At 42.3% G+C, this 12,003-nt stretch overlaps 1 protein-coding gene across 5 annotated transcripts; it reads left to right on the top strand.

Annotated features, from left to right (window-relative positions):
• The first annotated feature begins 448 nt into the window (after window positions 1-448).
• b4galt3 (UDP-Gal:betaGlcNAc beta 1,4- galactosyltransferase, polypeptide 3) lies at window positions 449-9,482 on the top strand. Of its 5 annotated transcripts, none has more exons than XM_065961187.1 (8): window positions 449-768; window positions 1,403-1,495; window positions 1,587-2,138; window positions 2,255-2,502; window positions 3,680-3,870; window positions 3,976-4,098; window positions 4,867-4,971; window positions 6,235-9,482. In XM_065961187.1, the coding sequence occupies exons 3-8, from the start codon at window positions 1,856-1,858 to the stop codon at window positions 6,596-6,598; spliced, it is 1,314 nt and encodes a 437-aa protein (XP_065817259.1). In that variant the 5' UTR covers window positions 449-768; window positions 1,403-1,495; window positions 1,587-1,855; the 3' UTR covers window positions 6,599-9,482. The 5 variants fall into 5 exon arrangements, with proteins under 5 accessions (XP_065817259.1, XP_065817258.1, XP_065817261.1 ...); XM_065961186.1 differs by having other exon boundaries at window positions 1,582-2,138; XM_020635116.3 differs by having other exon boundaries at window positions 451-768; window positions 1,582-2,138; window positions 2,255-2,490.
• Window positions 9,483-12,003: the final 2,521 nt, after the last annotated feature.

The following is a 12,003-nucleotide window of genomic DNA, read 5'->3' as shown; positions in this document are numbered from 1 at the left end:
TCAGATTACTTTTCCTACCCCATTCCTTGAACACTAATGTACACACAAAACAAGGAAGAAAGGAGGAATCAATAGGCTACACTTAGGCTAACCTAAATGAATCTTTATGAGGCACACCTATATTAGACATGTCTCTTTAACATGTTTACATTTGCAAAAAATATAAAACGGAGAATTTAATAAGGTTGAAAAATAGGGTGATCATAATTCTGGTGACTTATAATCATTTTGATGTGAAATAAAACATGTACGCAGGTTTGGTGATGCGATGCATTTAAATCCAGAGTGAATCTTTCTGTCAATTAAAACGACAACAACATTTTGCATACGCGTTAATCATCAACATTTATTCACACAATCACCGCTTTTTCAAATATGCCGCTGGTGGCGTCACCGCGGTGCGCCTCTCCAGCGCGCTACGACGAGAGCGGACGAGGCACGGAGCGCTCGCCTGTGTTGACACTGGACCGATATGCGGCGATGCTCTTGCGTGTGAAAGCGTTTGCAGCGGTCTCTAAGCAGCTACGGAGTGATTTCACCTCGGATGCGAGATTAGGAGCCGCTTGTGGAGGAGGAGAGGGAGGAGGAGGAGGAGGAAGAAGAAGAAGAAGAGGAGGAGAAAACGGGACCAGCATCAGGAGGGGAGTGAAAAAAAGAAGCTAAAAACCTGCTATCTTTCTGGTCCATCGCGTCTCCTCGGTGGCAGCTGGCCCATCGACTGTGAGAGGAAGCCGGGGGCTGGATTTGAAATGTCGCAGGGATGTGCTGGTGAGTCGGCTGGTGCTGCACAGCGTGTCTACAGTGTACGATAAAAGAAAAATAAGCGAATAAGAAACAGCCTTTTTTTGGTCGAGTATAGAGACATTGAAGGGGGTGTAATGTCGAATAATGTCATTGGCACATTTGCTATTGTTACGATAATAGCAATACATGAGTGCTTTCACAGGCCTGTCGATAGATGCAGATAGGCTAATCACCTGCACTGAAGAATATCTGTAGCCAAAGGCTTCCAAAAAAAAGAAAGAAGAAGAAGCTTTGAACTCTTCTTTTCTGCTTTAAGCAAATACAACACTCTCTATGAACACATGCTCTTTATAAATTCAGCAGCTCGGAGCTTTCTGCATTAAGCTCTGTCGTTTATTTTTGCAGGGAACCATGATATCTAAATGAATACATGTGCAGGCTCCAGCTCTCTTCTAAAAACGTCCCATGGAAATGTCAAAGCTGAAAATAAGCCCCTTCTAAAAAAAGAAGAAAAAAAAAAGATGCAAACATGACGATTTGTTTGGAGCTGCTTGTCATTCCCCAGCTTATTATATCTTACAGTAGGCTACTGCTGAGATAAATCCGCTGCTGCTTATACTCACAAGGGTTTCTTTTTTTTTTTCTTTTCATTTTATAGAGAAATTGATGATGAAAGGAGGAAGAGGAGGAGAGAGTGGAGTGAGCACTTCCTGGTTCGAGATACGTTATAATTAGACCCTTGCTAAACCAGGTACCCTGCATCTATAGGCTATGCACGTGCCGTCCAATCATAAGCAAGTGTATAAAACTCTCATTCTTCCTCTTTTCCTTTCTCAGTGCAGTCTGTGGTCAGCAGGAGGTGATGGCAGTGCTTACTGAGCTTCACCACCACTACAACCCATTCATAAAGATGGACAACCCCCTCCTGCACGCCTGAGTCTGACCTCAGTGCTGCCTCCTTCCCCTCTTCTCCTTTTGCCTCTCCTTTTGCCTCTCCTTGCTCATCCCAACCATCCCTCTCTCCCCCCCCCCTCATCTCTCTTCCACAGCACTCCATCCATTTTCCCCACAGTGAATATCCCCGCACCTCTTCTCCAAATCTTTCTTCATCATGGCGTGCTTTGGCCGCTCTCTGGACTCGCCATGCACACTGGCCCTGCTGGTGGGGTTCCAGTTTGCCTTTGTTCTCTATTTCTCCCTCGGGGGCTTCAGAGGCTTGGTGTCTGTCTTGGTGCACACAACAGAGCCGGAGTTCGATTACTCTCGACCTCATGACGTCTATACCAACCTCAGTCATCTGGGAGTACCGCCTCCCCCACCCCGCAACTCTGGCACTGGACCCCCTGCTACAGCGCCACCGCTGAGAGACTGCCAGATCCCCTCCCCACTGCTAGGTGACAGAGCGATGAGTTAAATGTTGCTTTTATATGTATTCCATGTATTTCATGTGTAAAAAGCCTAAGCTTATCAGTACTTATTTTTTTAGCACTTTATTTTTCCTGTCCTCCAGTTGGTCCCGTGTCGGTCCATCTTACCTCTCCTCTGTCTTTGGAGGAGATCAGACAGAGAAACCCTTTAGTGTCACCAGGCGGACGCTACAGGCCCCCGGACTGTGATCCCCGCCACCATACAGCGATAGTGGTACCATATCGGAATCGGCAGACGCACCTCAGAGCCCTCCTCTACCACCTGCACCCCTTTCTGCAAAGACAGCAGATCCACTACAGCATCTATATTGTACAGCAGGTCAGGTCATGTGTGAGTGTGTGTTTTATGTATCAGTGTGCATGGCTATTTACAGTACCTACAAAGTAATCATTCATTTTTTTAGGGAAATTTGTTTTTACTGAAAAAAAAAAATCAATTATGTGGATGTTATATCAACACATAACCAGCGTAAAGCTAGCGCAATACAGGTTTGTAAAATCTTTAAATATTCCTGGCACATTAGCATTATGTGATCCTGGTGTTACTCCTGTTACAAAACCAATACTGTATAATGATGATACTACTATAACTGCTGTATTACTACATCGAAATATACTTTACCATGTTTTTCAACAAATAATATATATTTCCAACAAATATGTGCCCCTAGTCTGTCTACAAACCTACCTATTGAGAAAAGTCCACCCTCTCTATCTTTGCCTGCTCCACTTTTCAGAAATGTGTGCTAAAAAGGGCATTTGAAGAAATTTCCATTTGTGACATCACAAAGGGCAGTAACCCCTCCCTCAGGTGGGTGACACTCCCACAGCTAGGTGTTTGTTCTGCCCTCTGAGTCTTATTTCTCACCGTAAAGAATTGGGCATTGTGCAAGAAAGCCCAAGCAACCCAAGCCCTTCCAGAGAGGGGGCGTGGTCAGACACAGCTCATTTGCATTTAAAGCTACAGACACAGAAACAGCTTGTTCTGAGCAGGGCTGAAATAGAGGGTTTATAGACATGCTAAATGCTAGTACAATATTGGGTTTGTCTTTCCAGGATATGACTCTGAGATGCTACTGCAACCAATAAAAGAAGTGTTTATGTTATGGAATTAGCTTCAGGTTGCTTACAGCTTTGAAAAAAAATAAACATCAATGTGCCTCTCAACAACAGTCCCCCCCCCCCCACACACACACACACGTTTTTCACACACTTTTTCACACACTTAGTCTCAGAGACAGGTTTCTAAACATATAAGCAAGTAAAAACAAAATGACCTGCAACTGTTGCTGCCTGAAAATGTACTGTCGTACAAATTATGGACAATTGTATGTCTTTATGTCTATAGCTTGCATCTTCACGCTACTAAGTAACAATCATCAAGAACCACTAAAATTTGTATGTCATAACAGATCTTAATGTTGTCCTTTAGCCAATCACACTGGAGTTCTTAACAAACACTGTGTCATTGTAGATGGGTACATTTCTGTGTCTGTGTCTTTCCTCAGTGGGGGAACAGTACTTTTAACCGAGCCAAGCTGCTGAACGTTGGGGTGCGGGAGGCCCTCAAAGATGAAGACTGGAGCTGCATCTTCCTGCATGACGTTGACTTGCTGCCTGAGAACGACCACAACACCTACACCTGCCACAAGCAGTTCCCCACACATCAGTCTGTGGCCATGGACAAGTTCAGATACAGGTAGGAGCCTAGTGGGTTGTGTATGTATGCATGGAAAGACTTTCCCAGAGAGAATTTTTCCCTGCTGAGACTTGCTTGTTAAATTGGCGATTTTGACCCTCTCAGGCTTCCGTACTCACAGTATTTTGGAGGGGTGTCTGCGGTGACACCAGACCAGTACATGAAGATGAATGGTTTCCCTAACCAGTACTGGGGCTGGGGTGGAGAGGATGATGACATCGCTGCGAGGTGAGGATGGTGAAAGGGGCAGAGGTCCATAACCCACATAATGACACAGTGAACTGTGCATGTTTACACGTGTGTTCAGCATCATAACTACGTGCGTGAACCATTTCATCCACTCCATTTGCTCAACTCATTCATCTCGTTCTTTAATGTCTACACTTTCCATGCCACATGTTTTACTTTTCTTTGAATTTCCTTTGATGTTTTTATAACATCATCTTTCATCTTCACCTCGCCTCCCACTGCTGTGGCTTTGCTGTGTATCTGCCACAGTGGGCTCAGTGAGTATGTTCACATGGAGTAGCTGACAGATTTGGGCTGGGTTATGTCTTTCAGAGTTTACAGGCTCATCTCCTTTCTGTGCTGTGGTACCCTCTTTCCACTCTCTTGTGCTCTATGGTTTACAACTTTAAATAAACATCATATACTGGACATTGGTCACATGATAACTGGGGTTGTATAGCAACACCAGAGATGGAAAGAGGGAACCACAGTGTTTTCCACCGCCTATAGGCCATAAAAGTATGCTATTCTCATACGTCACCCACAATTCTATGTTTCCTTTCTTTATTTCCTGCCTTTAAATGTATCCCTTAGAGACTAGATGTTCTCTTGCTGCAGTTTTGAGTTATAGAACATAGCATGTATAGTAAAGTGCCAGTCTTTGTACATCTAATATTATCCAGACTCTGAGGTTTAGTGTGCCACTTTTATGCCCCTGGATGAGAATATGCTGTTCCTGTTGACCCCTGTTGTGTGCTGTCTGTCCAGAGTACGCCTGTCTGGTATGAAGATCATGCGCCCCCCAGTGGCCATTGGTCATTACAAGATGATCAAGCATAAAGGAGATCGAGGCAATGAGCAAAACCCACGCAGGTATGAATGAAACAGGAAACAAAAAATGTTGCTGGACTATTGGAAAGTATTTAAACTATGTCCCTACACTTTGTACTATCTTATCTGTGTGCCATTAATATTTGTCCTGGCTTCATTCCTGGCGGACAGGAAACAGCGTTACGCTGCCGTCCTCTTCTTATCTCCTTTTCCTTCACAAGATTAGTTTTGACAAAAAAAAATGCTATTTCAGTTTTGTAGACACATTGCTTTGTGTTAGGTTAGCATTTTCCTCTGCTCACTCTGTCGAGCCAAAGATTTCTGCTGCCTCAAGCTGCTTTCTCATTTGTTTTCTCATTTAAAAAACATTACATTTTTCCTGCCCATGTTGCACTACCGTAGAAAGATTTTTTTTTATGTCATAAAAACAAGTTCCTGCAAATCCCCTGAAACACCCCAAGAAATATATCCTGGTAGTTATGTCTCCAACATAATAAGGACAAAGATTTGTCATCAGTGCAGGAGCACATTATTATATTTAATTGCAATTGTTTTTTAAAGTTATATTGTGGGGCGAATTTTCACCTTTACCAGACAGGACAGCTGAAAAGAGACAGGGACAGAGACAGGAAGTGTTGGGAGGAGAGATTGGGGGGTGACGTGCAGTAAAGGGCCGAGGCCTGAATCGAAACCCACGGCCACGGCAACGAGGACTAAAGACTCTGTACATGGGGCGTGCATCATAACAGCAAGGCTATCTGGCAGCCCCTCAAGAGGGATATTTTGACATTTTGGGGATACACATTGAGGTTCTGGAGAGAATTTCTGGGCCAAATTGAGGCCACTGTAGTGTCTTCATATGGAAACTTGACAGTAAAGTAAGCGGCCTTTGAGGCCTATAGCTTTGGGTCAAGATTTGAAACACAGGGAAACAGCTTGTCTGTCGCTGTCAAAAGCTCACATTTTTCTCTTAAGCAAAAACCCAAATAATGTGTTCACATTATGAGTTGATGTTTTACAGAAGATATGTAATGAAACATTTTCTCTCCAGCCACAGTCATTCCATACAAAAACTCCAAGAAGTCAATGTGTCTCGCCAGTAAATACTTGTATTTGCAGATTGATTTTTCAACTGTGCTAACATTTCCTGGTTGTAGCTTAATACTGAGCGCACGTACATCAGAGTAATATCGATCTCTTCATCTGACTCTTTGTTAGAACAGAATTTAAAAAAATCTCCATAATGCTAAACTTTTCTTTGAAAATTTGACCCTGAAACCTTGACTATTGTATCCATCTTTCCAGATTTGACCTTCTGAAAAGGACCAGACTCAACTGGCGTTCCGACGGCCTCAACTCTCTGACTTACGAGCTCCTCTCCAAAGAGCTGGAGCCTTTATACACAAACATCACGGTAAACATTGGAGACGATCCCCGTCTGCCCCCGGGGAAAGCACCTAGCCCTGGGAAAACAACAACTCCTGTCCACCAACGTAGCATCAGCAGCAAGAGCGGGAGCACTGCCAAACAGGAGCAGAGGCAAGAGAGCAAAAAAGGGGCTGAGGCAGCAAATCTGACCGTGCTCAAGTCTGCTGATGACAAGACAGAACCTGCTCAATCAAAGGCAGCAAATCAAACGACACAGGAGAAGACGGGCGTGATGAAGTAGATTGAGGTGTATAGAATAGGGAATGCATCACATCTGTAGCATGGAGCAGTGCTCTGTTGTGGGACGTAAAAAAAACACCAGCTTTTTGTGCTCAGTGCAGGTTTTGCGACAGTTAAAAATGAAGATGTTACTACATGGGGTGCATTCAAGAACACGACTGAGTCACCTGTTGGTGTTCATCCAATGAATGTGACTCAGGCTCTGCTAACTGACACCAGTCTGCCAGTTGGAGAGAACAATGGTGCAGGACTCAATCGAATCCACGTAGAGGTCCAACACAAGCTGAATGAAAATGAAACAGCAAACATATAAATCTCTGCTCTTTTCCAGACATCACAACCTGTAAGCAACCCATCTGTTGCCAGCAGACCTGCGGCTTCATCCAATTTGCCCCCCCCCCCCCCCACCAAAAAAAAAAGAAAAACTGCTGCTGTCAGTCCGTCCCACTCCACGGTGGGTTTGTGTTTCTGTGCCTTCTCTCTTTTAATGCGCATTTTGTAGACTGGTATAGTTGCATTTAGACGCTGATCTGGGGTTCAGTGTTTCTTCTCCCGCGTCGCAGCAAATGTTAGAAAACAGGGAGGCTCAAGCTGATCCTAGACCAGAAGAAACGATTTGTTCCAGGACTGCTGTTTTATATTTGCGGGCATGGAGCGCTGACAGAGTCCATAGCTATCAGACTATTCTAGAGTTTATATTTCTATCAAGAGACTTCTTTATTTGTTTACTGATTCGTTTTCTTCCCTTACAGTCTGGTGCCTCTCTCTGTTTAGTTTCTAGACAATCAAATCATATGGTAAGACAACTCTGTATCCAACTGCATAACAAAGTGAGAAGATATTATCGTGACTATCTTGACACCTGCCAGATAAACATAGACGTGGCATGATAGCTGTTGTCTAGCTTGACTATTGTATCCATACATGGATAGACCTGTGCTTCTGATGTTACGTGCAATTTTATTATTTTCTTTACAATATAGTCCGATTCGGACAAAAAAAAAGCAAACCTGCAGACAACAATTGTCAAATTTGCCAGTTTAAGATCGTGTTTCCAACAATTAAAAAATAGTTACGATAACGCACTGTGTATAGAACTAGGTCAGTTCGAAAGCCTGACATCTTCACAACGGGTCTTTCAGTATATTGGGAAAGACCCCAGTGCATCTAACAGCTATGAAGAAGTGTCTGCCTCTCCTTGGTCTGTATCTATTTGCTAGATGAAGCTGTGTGTCTTTAAGGAAAGGGGACGAGGAAAGAAAGAAGTGTAAGGCACAGGATGGAATAGTTTTAGGCCTGCCAAATTAGGACTTGCATGTAGGTTCTTTGTGTCAACAAATCAACAACTTTTCTGATGTAAAAGCTACTTCTCTTTTTAGAGATTCTGTTCATTTTCCATACAAGCCATGTGGAATGTATTTATTTTTTTTTAGTTTACATACATGTTTATATTTTGTGAAGAGAGCAGGTGAGCTTATTTAGAGCCCAGGGACTTGAATCTATTGAGTTTTAGGATTTCTTGCTGCTATTTGAGTAGAGCAATGGTTAACTCTTTAATGAATCAGCTTGAAATATTCCATATTGTAGCACTCATTATCTAGGGTGGAACTGTGTTTAATCCTAATAACAGGTAATGTATTGCTCATGTTTTGAATGTATTTAATTTATTGATTCATGTATTGACTCACTGATGGAGCTAAACACAGACTTCTAGAGTTTTTTGGGGTCTCACTCGTCATCCTCATTTATTCTATATCTCCGTGCTCCTTGTGTTAACATTGTGCCTCATGAAGTTAGCCCACATCACTGAGGGGGATTGAAGGCCTTCTTTCTTTTTTTTTTTTCTGGGTTACATGAGAGCGCCCTCAAGTGGCTCAGTGTGGCATAGCGCCAGCCGAGAGGAGTGGAAGACTGAATGAAACCGCAGTGTTGTGACTTGAATGTTAAATATTAACGTTGGCCATTCACAGGTTTCAGCCAATCAAAGCTTTGCATTGCTCTGCTTGGAGGGCTTCTTGTGTGCGTAGTATCACATGATTGATCCTGCCAGCTTAAAGGTGTAGAGCAACTCACAGAATTTTACTGGTTAATAGAGCCAAAAGAAAAAAAAACTAACCTTATGGGTGTTTTATGAATGGATCTAGTTTTATAGAAGGAATCTATGTTTATATAATATGATCAAAAATATCACCTATACCAAACGATTAGGTTGACACACAGAGATGAAAAGGCCTCATTTCTAATCTTTATATGACGTTAGAATATAGTTACATAACAATAGATATTATATCCTCCATTTATCATATTGCCTGTGAAAATGCCTGTATGACATGAAGCAGTGACACACTGAAAGTTTTAAAGGATGTTATGTAGATTAATCAGCAAACTATGTGCATACCTGGAGATTGTTCTATATTTAATAAATAGGCTAGTTTTTATAAAGGATGTTTTTCGCATAAGTGATGGAAATATATTCTGTGTAGTTGAATGCAATTTTAGTTAACCGGCTTGGGACTCCTTGGTAAGAATCTTTTATCTGATCTGAATTATATCATGAGAGTTTTTTTTTTTGTGTGTGTCCATAAACACACATTTGAGAAGTGTTGCTGAGAGCAAAATGACGAGATGGGTGGGTTGTTTTTGTTCACAGCAAATGAGTGATATCTAATACATGGCATCATTTATAATGGAGGAGGCTGATGTTTGCATCATGCAATGTACCTGTGGTTTTCTTAGGTCGCCTTATTTACTGACCTTGTCCTCAAGATGAAAAAAGTGTGTGTGTGTGTGTGTGTGTGTGTGTGTGTGTGTGTGTGTGTGTGTGTGTGTGTGTGTGTGTGTACTGTATGTCAGTGAGTGTGTGTGCCACGTGTTTGTGAGCCAGGTCATCAAAAAAGGCAAACTATGATTGACAGTGTTGTGACAGAAAGCAAATATGTCTATCAATAAAAACACATAATCAAAACAATTCGTTCCTTCCTACATTTTCTATCAAAACAGATTTATGCAATCACATCAATCTGGAGCTTCACTGACGCTTAAAGAAACACCGCACTATAAATACATTTAAATACTCACAGTGATGCACTTACTCCCCCACAACACCCCAGGCCTCTTAATGAACCCAAGCTTGAGCATTATGATTAATGCTGCTACAGCTGTAACATTGCAGAGATCAGATGCCCATGCTAGCTGGCAGATTAACAGTCATATATCATCATCAACACGTACTGAGCAGTGATCTAAAACAGCACTAACCTGTTACATCACCCTGTGTGTCGCAGGCCTCGCTGTTCTATCAAGAGCAGGATTAAAAAAGTTGGATATGAGATCATACCTATAAATAGACAGTAACCCCCAGCGCTGTATGTTCGATCTGTTTCATAATCTGAAATGCTGCATGACTCACCAGGAGAGGGAAAACAAAAACCAAGGAACTTGGTGGCCAGAAAAGAGAGAGCACCTCATCACCAGTCGCAGTGCAACACCCACACAGACTACAGCCTCAAGTAGAGCCATAGAGCAGAAACAGCTGATAACACAAACCAATAACAGCCTCACATGAACGGATATCATACTATTAGTATTCTGTTTCTATTTTTGCTGGTTATACTCACAGTGATTTTTTTTCATGATTGCATGGTACTGTATCTTTAAAAAAAAAAGAAAAACTAAGTAACTGATTTTAAAAAGTTCCCACACATGAACGTGATGAATGTTAAACACTAAAAACAAAGTGAAACAGTAGCACAATGACTCGAAAGTCATCCAACTCTTAAACGTCCCAATAGTCAACATTAGCTAGCACTGAGCACCAAAGCTACTGGCAGCTTATGCTCGCTGATGGCAAGCTCCTGTTTTCTATGACTAAACGTTTATGATATATTTTTAAACACATATATAAATATATATTCTCATTTAACATAGTTCCAAACCTATGGTGTCTGATATCCCTTATGGACTTGAATTGTTAATGTATGTTCCTACACAACATGTTTAAACTAAAATAAAAACTGAAAAAGAACATAAATGACATAAACTGTTTTTACTGACAAACCATTGTGTTTTTTTTTTTTTTTGTATTTTTAGACCTATAGTTATGGGACATCCTAGCCTCTTGTCCTCTTTTGAAAGTGGTCACCACTGGTCGTCTTCCTGCCGGACGTTCTTTGATGTCACTCTGTGATGGCAGCAGTGACAGGCTAGTTTGCACTTTCCCTCCAGTGGACTGACACACTGGCCTGCTGCAGTGAGCGTGGCAGGCAAGACGCAGAGGGCTGAGGCAGCCGTTAGTCACCTCTTGTTACTGTATGACCTAGGAGACACAGCTGACCCCTCACACCCTGAGCAATACTTAAGCCTCCTTAACTGACGCACACAAAACACATGCAGACGGAATGATATTCTACGAATGGTTGCACACGGATGCTCGTTATAACGGTGGTACTTAGTCACAGAAGGAGAAATAGAGAATGATGAGAAGGTTGTTACTTCATATTATTGTTGTTTCATGTCACATTACATTCTCAAAAAATGTAATGCAGCTGTCCCACCAGCAGGCATTCATTACAAAGATATATTCTAGAGACCGTGCGTGTGCGTGGCATCTATTTCAAAACAAAGAAATGTGTCATGCTGGATTACAGGGCAACACGTGTCAAAAAACTAAACATATTGTGTCGTGAGCTCAAATATTTACCTCATATAAGCTAAAATGTGACTGAGAACAGATCAAAATGCTGTTTGAGGAATCTTTTGTCTGTTATATGGTTTCATTTTTCATGTCCTTTCACAGGAAAACTACAGAAGGAATCTAACATTTCGGGCTCTGCAGTCACTCTCTCGGTGTGAATCACTGCCACGCATCAATGTGAATATCCATGATAGTAGGTCAAAACATTTGGTTATATAACCACTCTTGGTTTTCTGCTCTAAAAATCATCAAATCATCTGATATGGGGAAAAAAAGATCTGAGAGGATGTATCAAGATCCTGAGGCATCACATGCATGGGGGGCTAAATAATGAGGAGGAAACAGGATCAGCCGTCAGGGTCATCAGAGTTTGGCTCTCGTTCCTGTCTCATCCCACGGCTGCTCAGCTGTTCCTGTCATCCATATTTGCAGCCTCAGTGGACAATTTCCTCAGCCGCGGGCCCTCTCAGTGTTCACAACAACACATAGATCAAGTGAATTAATTCTGCTTTTGTGGCAGCGGGCTGCAGATCTAGGTCACGCAGTCATGGCTCCTTTTTTTGTCACCTCCTAAAGTCATGTCAACATCTTTCTTTCCTCCTACACAATCTGACCTTGACATTCCCAGGTGATTTTCCACAGAGGTGTGTGTGTGTGTGTGTGTGTGTCTGCAAGGGACAGTCTGCTTGTCTGTGCGGGCGTTTGTGCCTGTG

The sequence above is a fragment of the Labrus bergylta genome, chromosome 12 (genome assembly GCF_963930695.1).
Source record: "Labrus bergylta chromosome 12, fLabBer1.1, whole genome shotgun sequence".
Lineage (NCBI taxonomy): Eukaryota > Metazoa > Chordata > Actinopteri > Labriformes > Labridae > Labrus > Labrus bergylta.
Note: the sequence above shows the minus strand (reverse complement) of the source record. Positions and strands in the feature narration are given on the sequence as shown.

What these genes read in the sequence shown, in the direction of transcription:
- b4galt3 (XM_065961189.1), top strand. Translation starts at nt 1,856, where the DNA reads ATGGCGTGCTTTGGCCGCTCTCTGGACTCGCCATGCACACTGGCCCTG. An exon ending in GATCCCCTCCCCACTGCTAG is followed by an intron (nt 2,139 to 2,254) that starts GTGACAGAGCGA and finishes CCTGTCCTCCAG; the next exon opens with TTGGTCCCGTGTCGGTCCAT. An exon ending in AATGAGCAAAACCCACGCAG is followed by an intron (nt 4,972 to 6,234) that starts GTATGAATGAAA and finishes CCATCTTTCCAG; the next exon opens with ATTTGACCTTCTGAAAAGGA.